The sequence below is a fragment of the Xiphias gladius genome, chromosome 19, assembly GCF_016859285.1.
Source record: "Xiphias gladius isolate SHS-SW01 ecotype Sanya breed wild chromosome 19, ASM1685928v1, whole genome shotgun sequence".
Classification (NCBI taxonomy): Eukaryota; Metazoa; Chordata; class Actinopteri; order Istiophoriformes; family Xiphiidae; genus Xiphias; species Xiphias gladius.
The window spans coordinates 30049829-30063828 of NC_053418.1; the positions used below are offsets into that span (position 1 = coordinate 30049829).

Consider the following 14000-nt stretch of genomic DNA (forward strand, 5'->3'; position numbering starts at 1 on the left):
TATTTTTTTTCTTTTGGTGCTTTTTTGACTCATGCAGCAGCTTTACATGACTTTTGCTAAAATTCTATGGCATTTTATGTGTGGGGGGGGGGAATCATTCATGTCTCTACATCGTGGTATAAATGTTTCCAATCTGGTGGAAAATACTAAACCAGTTTTTTCTTCTCTCAAAATCCAACATGTGCAATATGTGTAAGCATAGAATTTAAACTCCTTTTAAATCCATAAATTTCCTGAGATTGTCTGAGGACATTATTTTAGTGGTAGCGTCAGGCCTGGTTGTCACAAGACTGCACCCTTGACCTTCAGGGGGCAGCCTCAGCACCTGCGAAAGAATTTAGCCATGTAGCTCCAATCACTATAAATATGAGGATGATTGTTAACAGAGTATGCATAATGAAATGCTATTCAAACGGCAAACTACAGTGTGAAATCTTAAGGATCAAAAGCTGAAGTCAATTTGATTTTTGCATTTTGGTGACATTTTTAAGTGTTTCGAAACACATTGCCCATCAACAGATTGCTAAGTGCTTTAGATCTCATGGCCATTTATCAAAACTTACAAATTTTTAGAGCCTACAACATTTTAAGACAATTGCAGCGCAACCTGAGCATAATCAGACTACCACACCAAAATAAAAACAGTACTGAAGGTTAGCACACTTGTGCCAATTTTTTTTTCTTTTTAATATATATCCAGCCAACTTTTGAAAAAAAAATTTTTGCAGTGTGGATATGTATAGAACAATTACAACCAAAATTTCTCTTCTCAATATTTTGATTCTTAATAAGTGCTAATATAAATTAAGTGCGTAAAACATAAAATTTTACTCAAATATATAAATAACCCAAATTAAAAAAACAAAACATGAGCCCTAAGAGACATAATTTATGTAATTTGCTTGTCTAAAATTTACCACATTAGCATTTTAAAAATGTTTTTACATTCTGATGTAAGGCCTTATACGTGTTATGAGTGAGTGCTCTTATAACGGAAGATCATGGGGGGCTTGAAAGGTGAACATCCTGTAGAGGAGCTGCGGAAGGTTTAGCTGACACAGGAGTGGTGGTGCATGTCTTGCAGTCAGTTAAGAAAGTGAAAGTGGAAAGAGGCTGGCTTCTACAACAGGACAATGATCCAAAGCAAACCTCAAAGTAAACCATGCACTTCAAGAAAAACAAGCTGAAGCTTTCAGACTGGCCCTCATATTCCCCTTGTCTGAACATTGCTGAAAACCTGTAGGTAGATCTTAAACATGCTGTCTATGCAGGACAGCCTAACATATCTCAGAATTTGAAGTGATCAGCAGGAAGAGTGGCTGAAACTTCATCAATCAAGAACATAGACTCTTAGCTGCTCTCAGCTGTTACTTTTTAATCAAAGTTTTTTTATTTGTTATTTAAAAAAAATAATAAAAAATAACAGTTGCATTAATACTTGAAGAAAGGCTCATTTTAATGTTGGATTGCTGCAGGGTTTAGATTTACTTTTCACTTCAAAAATCAAAAATATAGAATTTGCCCAGGGGGCATCAGTACAGTAGTTCATCAAGTGACCCAGGCAGCCACAGACACAGAAGACGTAGACTCAAAATAAACAGCAGGTTAAAAAAAAAAAAAAACCTTTATTCCAGATGAGTTTTATTTTCTTGGTAAGTAGATGACAAAACACTGAAAGTAAATAAATAGAGAGTTAATGAGATGGTAGGGCTTATTCATTAAGGACATACCCTCCCCTGAAGTCGAATGAAGAATAAATTTGAAAAAAACAGAAGCTACATTGTCATTTTTAAAAGCTTGTTGAACCGTTAAAAAAAACAAAAAAACATTTCTGCATAGATAGACTTGTATTCAAAGTTTGTGTTCTAGGTTTTGCACGGATGTTAAAATACCCCCACCATACAGTTATGATATGCACACATTCTTGATGAACAAAACTAAAGAATTCTTGGCTCAAATATACTAACTTCAAGATTATCTATAATCACGTACACAGTGATTTGAGGTGATAACTTCCTGGCTTGCGTTTTAGAGAAGTTAACTACAACATGGCAAGGGTATCATGGAAACACATAGTGACCATGTAATGGAGAGCTAGGTTATTTTGGCTCACCATGCTGTGCACACTGAGGCCACTGAGACCAAATGCAGCATTTCTTTTTCTCCAACTTGCCATTTTGTCAAGTTGGACAAAAAACAAGCTAATGTGGCCAATCAAACAAAACCTCTATACAAAGATGTAATGGCACCCAATTTGCTTGAAGGGCCCAACAGGATGCCACTGGGATGCATGTGAGCACGTAGCGTGTGTACAATATAATATATAATATAATATGTCCATGGCTACACTGATGAAACAATGTCATGTATTTGTTCACTTGTGTGCTGATATTGTCATTGACAGAGCTAAACAACTAGTAACAACCCAAAACAAAAACAAAAAGATGGATCCTATTCAAACTGCATCCAATTATACTTTCTAGGCAACTATGACTTCAGATTTGTTAGATACAGATTTAAGAATACCATTCTTCCTTTCTCAATATAGATGACACTATGTAGAGGGAGAAGCTATCATCTGTACCTTCAACATTACTGAAGGGATGAACTGTGCAGAAACAGCACGTTACAACAGTTAAAGGAGTGCTGCAAATAATTCCTTAACAAAAAGACAATGAAGATTTGACCTTTTTTGATGTAACTATCTTGTTAAAAAATTGAAGTGATATAAAGCAGCTTGGCCTACTGTTAACTAGCCTGGTACAAAATAACAGGATAAGATTTCAAAAATAGTTATGTTGTAATTTAGCAGTGATACCCCACAAAACAATGACTATTATTATCAAATAGTCCAAAGTGCTGTTCAGTTTTCCACTATTTCACACTACACACCTTTAACAGATGAAGTAGTTGTAGAAACGGCAGCACATAGCACCAGTTAATGTCGGGGGAACTGCCTTCCCTAGTACTCTGTCCTTCAAAGTCAACCATCAGCACCACTAAAGTGGTAAAGCTAACATTTCTCTGCTTATGTATTTGTGTAGTGCTTAACTTTTCACATTGAAAACTTTTTATTTTTTAAGCTAGCGACTAGGTTTTTGGCTTTCTGTTGCAAGCTACTATAACTTAGCACTTAGCTACACATTTAAGACTTACTGACTCTATTCAGCTGTAAAATTAGAGGGCAGAAATGAGCCAGGATCAATAACGTAGGATCAACAGAAGAAAAGACCAAGGCAAAATGAAATGATTAATAAATGTTACTGCCTTTAGAATGGAAATCTGGGAAGCCTCAAGGAAAAAAACAGGAGACTGGCTGTGCTTAAAAGAAACAATGGCAACAAGTGAGGGCTGACTGAATTTCAATGCATTCATCTAAAGAGGAGTGAACATTAAGCTGGAAAAAGTCTTTCAATTTCAACAGGAAGACATTTAATCAGTACTACGATCATTCCATTCTATTCCATAGGTTTATTTAACTCCAAAATGGGCAAAACTTAAAATAAAGATATTAAGCATAATTCAAAACAGACTTTACAAAATAAGCATAGGAATAAATGAGTTTAAATTATTACAACTTAATTAATGTGAAATATTTCATCGCTTACTTTTTTTATTAAGAATTTTATTGAAATTAATTTTCCCTACATTAGCTATATTAATACATACATTATTCCAATAAAATTGTCTTTAATTATGATGAAGTAAAACTTCATAATTATCAACTGAGTTTTAATTACTTATTAAATTACAGCACATATCATTCTATATATTTTATAATTTCTCATTTATACAATATTGGCTATTTTGGCATTCCATAAATTCAGGTACAGCAAGCGTGATTTTTAGTGTTCCTCCTCCTGTCGCAGCTTCATTGAGTTTCTTTGCTGAAATATTCGAACAGAAATTAAGTAACGTGGATGAATGGCAGGCTGGCAATAAACCAAGCAGTTGAAATTTATCCCGAGGCATTGAGACATCTGAAATAAGTCATAATCAACTAAAAGATGCATGCTGAACCAATAGGCTTTATGTGTGCAGATTTCCATTCTGAAGGAGTACTGGCTCAGATTAAGCTCAAGAAAAAATGAGATGATGTGGTTTGATTAAGAACAACCCATCCGCATCCTCTCTATTCACTGTCAAGAGGATAGGAGAGTACCTGGGCTACCCAGTGACTGGTTTCTGAAGTCATCACTTTATTTGAAGCACTATTAATTACTTTCAGCACTACAGTAGGTAAGCTGATCCTAAATCTTTGTCTAAAGGCAACTTCAATGTTAAGAAGGGATGGGGCTATCTGTTCTCTCTTTTTCTCTCACGGCTGCTGATCAATGACAGTGTCTAACCACCTCTTATATGCCAGGGCGAAGTGTCTCTGCTCGGAGTTAGAGCACCTGTCCAGGATACCACTTACAAAGCTGTGCTCAGCGGACAGGGTGGGGAGGGCAGGCAGCAGGACACCTCTCTTCAGTCGCTTGCTGTCACGCAGGCCTGGCAAGGACACCCTGTCTACCTCCATAGGTTCACTAGCATGCCTCTGTCCATTCACACTCTCGTCCCAGCCTGCACAGCTTTGAGTGTCAACCTCTGGCAGGCCTGGGTCGCTGTTGTTAAGGTAGACCAACTCGCTGCCTCCATTACTACTGCAGTGGTGCTGGTGTTCCCTCCTCCAGTGGTGCCACAAGTAAAAGACATGCCGCCTGGAGGGGTGGAAACATATCCAGCATCTTATTATTGAAATGTACTGCACAAATACACTATATGGCCATAAGTACACTATGTGGGTACATGGTCCACATACTATGGTGTACCTTTTGGTCTGGGGTTGTTTCTCATGGATTGGGCTAAACTGTAATTTCACTGTCTTGGAATGACATGTTCAGTAGTCAAATATAGGTGCACTGTCCACATACTTTTGGCCATATAGTGTCAAATAAAGCTGAGTCTATTATGCCACGAGCATCCATATTACCAGTTTCATTGCATGGCTTTTTTTTACCTGCCATGAAGGACAAAGCATAGTGAGCAGTAAAGTAAAACTTTCAAAACATATTCCTAACAGCTCCTGGCAAGTTAAACTGCAAAGGGTCAAGTAAAGTGTGAGACTTGTCTGATGGTTTGGCCCTTAGGTCTGATCAGATTTCCCATTCTTCTGGAAAACTGATTTACTGTGCCTAAAGAAGTCAGTTTGCCCAAATGGTGATATTCATTATTTGAAATAACTGCATTGCAGTTACAGGTGTGCAACTTTCTCATTCTTTTTTTATATCTGCGTATGAGTCAGCACCTCACTAGAACTAAAGGTGTGCGTTTCCCTCAGTTTTTTTTCTTTCAATGTGAAATATGCATCTTAAATATTAATGGGAGGAAACTACTGGTTCTAGGTTGCTTTACCTAAGTAAATATATAAAGCAATGTTGAAGCAGTCCGTTACAAGTAAAAGTCCTGCATTAAAAATACTACTTCAGTAAAAGTTCAGATGTATTATCAATTAAATGAACAAAAATAGCCCAATTGATAGTTACATTATAGATTAGATTATTCTATTATTATTATTGACTTGTTAATATACAAGTGGAATTGTACAGTTGCAGCTGGTTGAGGTAGAGCTGATATAAATTATTTTATATACAGCTGTTGTGGCTGTGCAGTCGATAACACTGTAAAGGCTACAACCTTATAAAGACAACCTGTCTATAATCAAGTCCTAACAAACCTTATATTCTTGTAATACCTGATAAAATATGTTAGTGTATTACAAATATTTTTGATTTCATAAAATATTTGAAACAGGGTTAAGTCTGGAACAACAAAGTGATCTAAATTGAAAAGAGGTTGGAATATTCTTACTCTACTGGTGGATCTTTACACTTAGTTACAGAAAATAAGGTTTTTAGGAATTAATTATAGACAAATATGAATTGAAAGAAGATATATTTTTTTTTTTACAGTCAACAATGCATAGGGTTAGGGTTAGGGTCAGGTCGGTTTCACCCGTTTATGATGTGTACAATTTATTTGCAAACTGCAGTATCATAATAAGTCACTGCAAAATAGCAAATGCCCTGTGTTATGTATACCTCTGTAGCCCCACCTGTGACTCCAGAGGGTCTCGTGTCCAGGGAAGGACTGGATCAGGTCTGAGCACAGCTCCATCTCCTGGCCGAGAAGCTGAAGGACTGTAGTGAGGCTGAGCTGCCTCTCCTCCTCACCTGCTGCCTCTGCTCCCGACAGCTCCCTGTTAGCTTGGGCGTGGCTGTGATGGTTGAGACTGGTGCTGGGGACTGTGCTGGACTGGTGCTGGGGTGAACAGGTGATGGTGGTGGAAGATGGAGTCTGGGAGAGCTCAGTGATCAGCTCCTGGAGCAGGAACTGGCGGTAGTGGAAGCCACTGTGGTCAGACACGTGCATGGACACCCATAGACGCATAGAGGACAACTCATCATGGAAAACCTGTCCGGAAACATGGGAGTGAGCATAATAGAAGACTAATATTAAGGAAATATAACACGTATTTGGGAAATTAAATTGAAATGTGGTCAATTTAGCCATCAGGTGATCTTATTCAAAGTATTCCGCTCAATAGACTGCCTAGAGTAATTTTTGCACAAAGTATGCAGACAGATTGTAGGACTGCAGTATGACTAATTTTTTTTTTAACCACTCAACAACTCGAGATCCCATTTTTGACATTGGCACATGATCAGAGCATCATACAAGCTGTAAATGTTAAAAGCTAAAATTATACTACTACTCGTAAATGGATATCTACTGTAGTGTACCTCAACTTCTATGGCACCCAAGTTTTACCACTGAAGTACAGATTTTGGATGGGATCAATTTGATAGATTCATAAAAAGGATTGTAGTAAACAAAGGCAATGCTCATTGAAGGATTGTGTCCTTTCATTTTTTATTTTTAATCATGTGTACAGATGATTGTCATAGTAAATGTAAAAAGCACCATATTTTGAAATTTGCTGTTATGTCGCTTCTCAGTCAGATCAGTCACATGGACCCATTATGCAGATCTTTTTTTAGATTTAAATGTATCAAAAAATAAAGGAATGATAATCTCGCTGAAACACAAGCTTCCAGCATCTAGCTTGAAATCATCCAGAACTACAAATACTGGGGAACTGTGTCTGATGACAGAAGCACTTTAGAAGTGCTTAATGTAACATTGATGTTTATCTGATGTAATTTAATCATCAAGAATTGTATCGAATTGAATCAATTCTGGACTTTGTGAACTGAAATCTAATCGATTCGGTTGACCAGTGCCTTTATCCAGCCCTATTTATGACTACTTTAAGATAATGAAATTTGGAATGTTTTTTGGATCGCCTAGATGTAAAACAAATAAAAGGACTTTTGGTTTTATTCCTGAAGCAAGCAAGCTTAACAGCCACAGTTCAATAAGTGGTCAGTTTAACTTGGGTATGGTCTGATAATGCCCTTGCACTTACTGTCACACACTCTGCTTTTGTGGTGCTGGATATTGTTGGCCATCTGCTGCATGTATACATTCTTTTACCGTGTGTAAATAAATTGTGTACTGTGTTTGCAAACTTGCTTGCCACATTTTTGTTCAAATTATGGCATTTAACTAGTCTCAAAACCCGTACACATAAAAATCTGGCAAGAGCACACAACAGTATACACGAGCGGAAAAACATCCTCACAAGGGAGCATTTCTGCTCCCTGTGCACAAATGCAGTCCTGCGAGCACGGGGCTGTGACAAGCGCAAGCTCGACCCTCCTTATGCGCTTGCTACTGCTCAACACTCACTCACTCGTCAGGTTGACTTTTGAAACTTTGGAGGCAGGGGCAGCGGCTGATGTCTCTCCTCATTTGATTTTGCCCTTTTTTTTTTTTTTTTAAGGTTTAAACACAATTGAGTAAAAATAAGTTCAGTAACATGTAGGCCACTTAATAAATAAAAAAAATTAATAAATAAAAGAACTTCTTCCTCGTCCTACCTTGACATTGCCCTTGGCCATGTGCTGTAGCACCCAGATGCGATGGGACCAGGCATTGTAGTTGCTGGGATAACGGTAGGCAGCGTCAGAACACACCTTCATCTCTTGGTGGAGTGTCCTGGCCAGATGGTCACTGAGCTGCTGGCTCCTCTCTCCATCAGCCTGCTCAACTTCACCCTGCTGCTGCTTCCTGCTGCAGGCCACAGCAGAGAACTGACGCAGGATCTGCTGCAGCACCCAGCGCCTGCAGGGAGACATCAACTTCGGAGTTCTATAACTCTATTAACCTACAGCTGTACAGCTACTGCTAAACCCCTTTTTAGAAGACAGTGTCGCTCCCTCTGTCACTGCCATCTGCTGTTATGAATACAAAATGAATTTCAATGTGCAGCTGAGGATGATGGAAATTCAGTACTATTAAAAGCACCCTGTTAAGAAAGTAGTGGACAAGTGAAACTGTTGACTTTTTTGTGGTGTGTAACTGCATAATTTAACCAATGACAAATATTCAACATTTCAAACACCTAACTACTTGACTTCATATACACCGTACAGTTACATTTTAGATCTGGCTCCCGGTCTGCAAAATACCTAGATACATTAATGTCTTGACAATTGTAAACCCACTGTCAAACCCACATTATTTTTTATCAGCATAGACCGATGTTGAAAACATGCAGGTAACATTAGCTTGCTTCTTATAGCTCTTATAGCCAGTTCTGACCACTGCTATCATCGGTTTACTTTACTAATGTCACTGGCAGTGGATTACTTCAGTCTTAGTTAATTAATGTTAATTGTGTAACAGCTACACTGCAACTTTAGTTTGTTTGTTAAGATGCTCTGTCCAAGTGCACAAGCCTGAAGAAGCCAAATTGACTATATTTCAAACATGCCTAAAGGACATAAGACCTGGATATCCAGCAATTTCCTGCTATCAAAGTCTGACAAAACTTAAGTCATTGTACTTGGTCCCAAACACCTCAAAAACACTTGCTGGCATTGCCATTAGTCTAGGTAGCATTGCCCTGGCCTCCAGCACCACATTTAGGAATTTCTGAGTTATTTTTGATCAGGATGTCCTTTAACTCTCACATAAAACAAACTTCAAGGACTACCTTTTTTCTCCTATGTAACATTGTGACAATGAGGCACATCCTGTCTCAAAAAGATGCAGAAAAACTAGCCAATGCATTTGTTACTTCTAGGCTGGGCTATTACAATTCCTTCTTATCAGGCTGGCCAAACAACTCTCTAAAGACTCACCAGTTGATCCAAAATGCTGCAGTGCGAGTATTGACAGGAACTAGAAAAAGATCATTTTTCTCCTGTATTAACTTCTCTGCATTGGCTCCCTATAAAATCCATCCATTCATTAGCTACACCACTTATCCTGTGAGGGTTGTGGGGGGAGAGGCGGAGTACACCCTGGACAGGTTGCCAGTCTATCAGGGCAGGGCAGACATATAGTGACAAACAACCATTCACGCTCACATTCACACCTACGGGCAATTTAGAGTCAGCAATTAACCTAAGCTGCCTCTTTAATGTGGGAGGAAGTCGGACTACCCGGAGGAAACCAGTGCCAGCACAGGAAGACACAGAAAAGCCCTGCCTTAACCAGGGTTCAAACCCAGAACCTTCTTACTGTGAGGCAACAGTGCTAACTACTCCATTAACGTGCAACCCCTTCCTGTAAAATCCTGAATATAATTTAAAATCCTCTTCCTAACCTACAAAGCCCTTAATGGTCAGGCATCATCATATCTTAAAATTAAAAAGCTCATACTACCCTATTACCCCACTAGAACACTGCGCTCCCAGAATGTAGGCTTACTTGTCATTCCTAGACTCTCCAAAAGTAGGAGGGGAAGACAATTATGGTGGCAGAACCATTGGCAACAATGACAGCCTCTTAATGTTTCTTGGAGCCATCTAGAAGGTTTTTGCACCTGTCTGATGGTAGTTTCTGCCACTCTTCCATTGCTTTGTGTTCAAGCTATTTTAAGTTTGCAGGAGTCTTTTTGCAATGGCAGATTTCAGCTCTCTCCAAAGGTTTTCAATGGGATTTAGGTCAGGACTCATTGCTGGCCATGTTTTCCTTTTAAAAGATTCTTTTGTGCTGCTGGGTGTGTGCTATGGGTCGTTGTCCTGTTGAAGACCCAAGACCTTCTCCTCAAAGCTAGTTTTCTGACACTGGGTGAAATATTTCACCCTAAATGCCTTGGTAATTTTATGATTTCATCATCTCTTTGATACATTCAATGCCTCCAGTACCAGAGACACCAAAGCAGCCCCACAGCAAGATAGAATATCCACCATGTTTTACTGTAGGTAGGGTGTTCTTTTCCTTATGGGCTTAATTTTGTCACCTGTAAGAAAACAGATATACTGCATTCCAGCTCTACTTTGGTTTCATTTGTCCATAGAACTTTATCCCAGACTGACTGTGCCTTTTAAACATTTGCCTTTTTGTGCCTCTCTTTAGACAAGGATGTCCTCCTTGGCCTTCGCCTGTAGAGCCCTTCTTGGTTTATTGTGCAGCATGTGGTACAGGCTGAAGCCACCACCCCAGATTGCTCTAGGTCAACCTGAAGTTCTTTAGATGTCTTACATGGTGTCCTTTCCACAATCTGCACCAACCTTCACAGACTGGTCTCATTGACTTTCTTCCTAGCACCGCGTCCTGGAAGCATCTTAATAGTTTTATGATTGTGAAACTCCTTGATAACATTACATTTTTGATAATAGCATTTCTGGTGCTCTCTTGTCTCCGCCATTGTGAAAAAGAAACTGGAAACAATCAGCCCCTTTCTTGCAGTTAAACCATCATTCATTGGTTAATTCAGGTCATGTGAACACTGAAAATTAAGCACAGGTCAGTCTTGTTTGTTTTATATTTTATTTGAGGAACTATTTTAACTAAGAATTGAAATTCATCAAAAGGGTGTCAATAAATTTGTCAAGCGTACATTTTATGTCTATTTTTTATTTTACTATATGAAAGCTTTTTTTTGTTGTTGTTCAGTAAATTTCGAGATTTTATTAAGTGATTGATTTACAAAATTGGTTCATTTGCATTTACTTCTGAAAATATTTTAAATCTACTAAAATATACTAAAATATACAATCAAAAATTTAAAAATAAAATACAATACATGAAATAATAATGATACATAAATTGAAAGAACACCTGGATCAATAGACATATATTAATTATACATTTATAATATATCGTATGTGTGTGTGTATGTGTGTGTGTCCGTGTCCACTGTCTGTTGTGGCATGTTGATATATACTGGGCAGCAAGATATGGTCAATGATAAATGTACTGCACTTATACAGCGCTTTTCTAGTCTTATCAACCACTCAAAGCGCTTTACACTACAAGTCACATTTACTCATTCACACACACACACACACACACACACACACACACACACACACACACACACACACACACACACTCATTCATTCATACAGCGCTTTTTCTAAACATACAGCTTTTTCGATCACTCACACAACCAACGATACATTAAGGACAATTTGGGGTTCAGTATCTTACCCAAGGACACTGTGGCATGCACACTGAAGGACCCGGGAATCAAACAACCAATCTTCCAATTAGTGGACGACCTGCTCTACCTCCTGAGCCGAAGCCTGGCTGTCTCCTTCTCCTCAGGGAAGTTTTAATTTTGAAATGTTGTTTAGTTCATTGAAATTTGGAATTATAGAGTTGAATTGGTTTAAGTAAATGTTCTTTATTTCATTGAACGATTTACGTTTTAGGAGAAGTTCACCTCTGTCTCAACCTCAACTCGAACAGTGGCCACATATTCTGATTTCATTCAGTTCCAATGATTTTTTGTGTGTTCCTTGTTAGATTGCCAGTTTTTGGTCACTTTTTGGTTAGGATCTGCCTCTGCTTTCTATTTAGATATTATGCCAATTCGTAATCTCTGTTTAGGGACACATAACATTCTAAACTACTTTGGCTTTTAGTTTCTTCTTTCAGGTGGTTCAAATAGGTTTCTTTATATTGTGTTGTAATTTGGTTCCCTCGAAATGGTGTTGTTGTGAGACTGGTCAGTGTACTTCAGAGGGGGCAGTTAGTCTCAGCACCAACTGACATAAGGGACTGTTTTCTGGGATCACCTCTTGGGATTGGAGTGGAGGGTGTCTAGGAGGCTGGATTTAAGGTGCTAAAATTGAAGTGCTCTCATTTGAAATTGCAGAATTCTGCATGTAGAGATTCTGTGGGGGTATTATCCCAATGGGTATAGCTATTATGACTGAGTGGACCCAGTACTTCATTACCACATCAATCCGTACAATAAGCAGGATAACACTATCAAATATTTTAATGCAGATTTTAATTGGAATTTGGAAGTTTTAAAATCTTCTTTTAACTCCACTTAGAGCTCTTAGAGCTTTTTCTTTTAGTGCATTTACTGCCATGTTGAAGCTTCCTGAAACAGTTATTGTTATACCAAGGTAGGTATAGCTCCTACTGTGTTCAATTACTTTATTATTTATGGTGAACTGGTATTTATTTTCCTGGCATCTGGGGCATTTTTGAAAAATCATTTTATTAGTTTTCTTCATATTTACTGCCAGGACCAAGTTCTGGCAGTATTTTTCTGCTATGTCCAGTGTTGCTGTAGTTCTTGTTCATTATGACATAGTAGAATGAGGTAATCAGCATTAAAGAGAGACTTCACCTCTCTATTTAGGATGGGAGAAGGTAGGAGCAGCAAGTTCAGTCTGTAATACAGTCCTCCATGCCAAATGGAGTTAAAAGCTTTTTTGAAATCAGTAACACATGCAAGTATCTTACCATTTTTTTTTGGTGTACATGTTTGTTAATTAAAGTGTGAGGGATATATACATGGTCGGTGGTGTGGTGTTTTGAGGGGAAGCCAGTTTGATTTTTAAATATCCCAATACTAAAAAAAAACAAAAAAAACAAAAAAAAAAAAAACCTCCTAGAGCCAAACCCTAAACCCAACAGGAAGTCAGCAATTTTGAATTTACTGTGCAATTATGGCGCAGTTTTTGCCATTTACAGGCATTATACTTTAATGAACTCCTCCAAGAGAATTGATTAGATCATCTTCAAATTTAGTCAGTGCAATCTAAAGACCTTTGCAATGCTAAATTGCATGGATTGAGTTTTCATTGAACGGTGTCAGTGGCAGCATGGCGAATTTTGTGTCTCACTATAAAGAAGGAAGTTCTTATAACTTAAATATACATTGTCCAATCTGCCCCAAACTTCACGTTTGAAAACAGTCCCAGCTTGAAGACATCTACATGGTAACATTCAGTTACAACCAAAGCCCCAACTACCTGCAACAGGAAATGACAGTTTCTAGACTTTGATGTACTGCTCCTAGTTGAGCAGATCCACCTCAAATGTGGTCAGAAAAGACCTTGATGAGGCTTTATTATGAAGATTTTCATGTTGGCACAGCGAATTTCAATGTTTCGCCATGAAACAGGAAGTTGTTGCTACTCAAATATCAGTTGATAAATCTGCCCCAATTTCACATTTGATAAAGAGTCTTGGCCTAAAGACATCTACATGCCAATATTCAGCCAGTCATACCACCATCAAACTAGCAGCATGAAATACTTTATACTTTGTACTTTCATGTACTCCTCCTATCAGGTTGACCAGATCCATGTCAAATTAGCTCAGAAAAGCTTTAAGACCTTGATTATGCTATATTGTGAAGCATGTCAAGTCAAGGTGAGAAGACACTAATACTACTACTAACAATACTTTTCCATGCTGTTCTGTTACTCAAGTGAAAAATTGTTCTGAGAATGTATATCTTAGCTGAACAGGAGCCAGGTACACAGGGTGTGTAGCATTTCCCTGATGTCGTCCAGCCCAGAGGTAGCAGGGGGAGTCCTTACAGCAGGGGGGTTGATCCTGGGGTTGTAAAGAGGAGGAGGGGGTCTTGGATGGTCTCTAAAGGTCCTAGTAGAGGAGGGGGTGGATGGATTCCA

The 14000-nt window shown here is 38.4% G+C and overlaps 1 protein-coding gene across 1 annotated transcript in view; it reads right to left on the reverse strand.

Annotated features, from left to right (window-relative positions):
• Window positions 1-1431: 1431 nt before the first annotated feature.
• ptar1 (protein prenyltransferase alpha subunit repeat containing 1) overlaps window positions 1432-14000 on the reverse strand; it is a 19341-nt gene continuing 6772 nt past the window's right edge. Inside the window, exons 4-6 of the mRNA XM_040154868.1 lie at window positions 7986-8229; window positions 6098-6456; window positions 1432-4703 (exon numbers count right to left, since the gene is read on the reverse strand). Coding sequence (XP_040010802.1) covers window positions 4319-4703; window positions 6098-6456; window positions 7986-8229 — 988 coding nt within the window. The 3' untranslated portion in view covers window positions 1432-4318. The remainder of the gene's footprint in view (window positions 4704-6097; window positions 6457-7985; window positions 8230-14000) is intronic.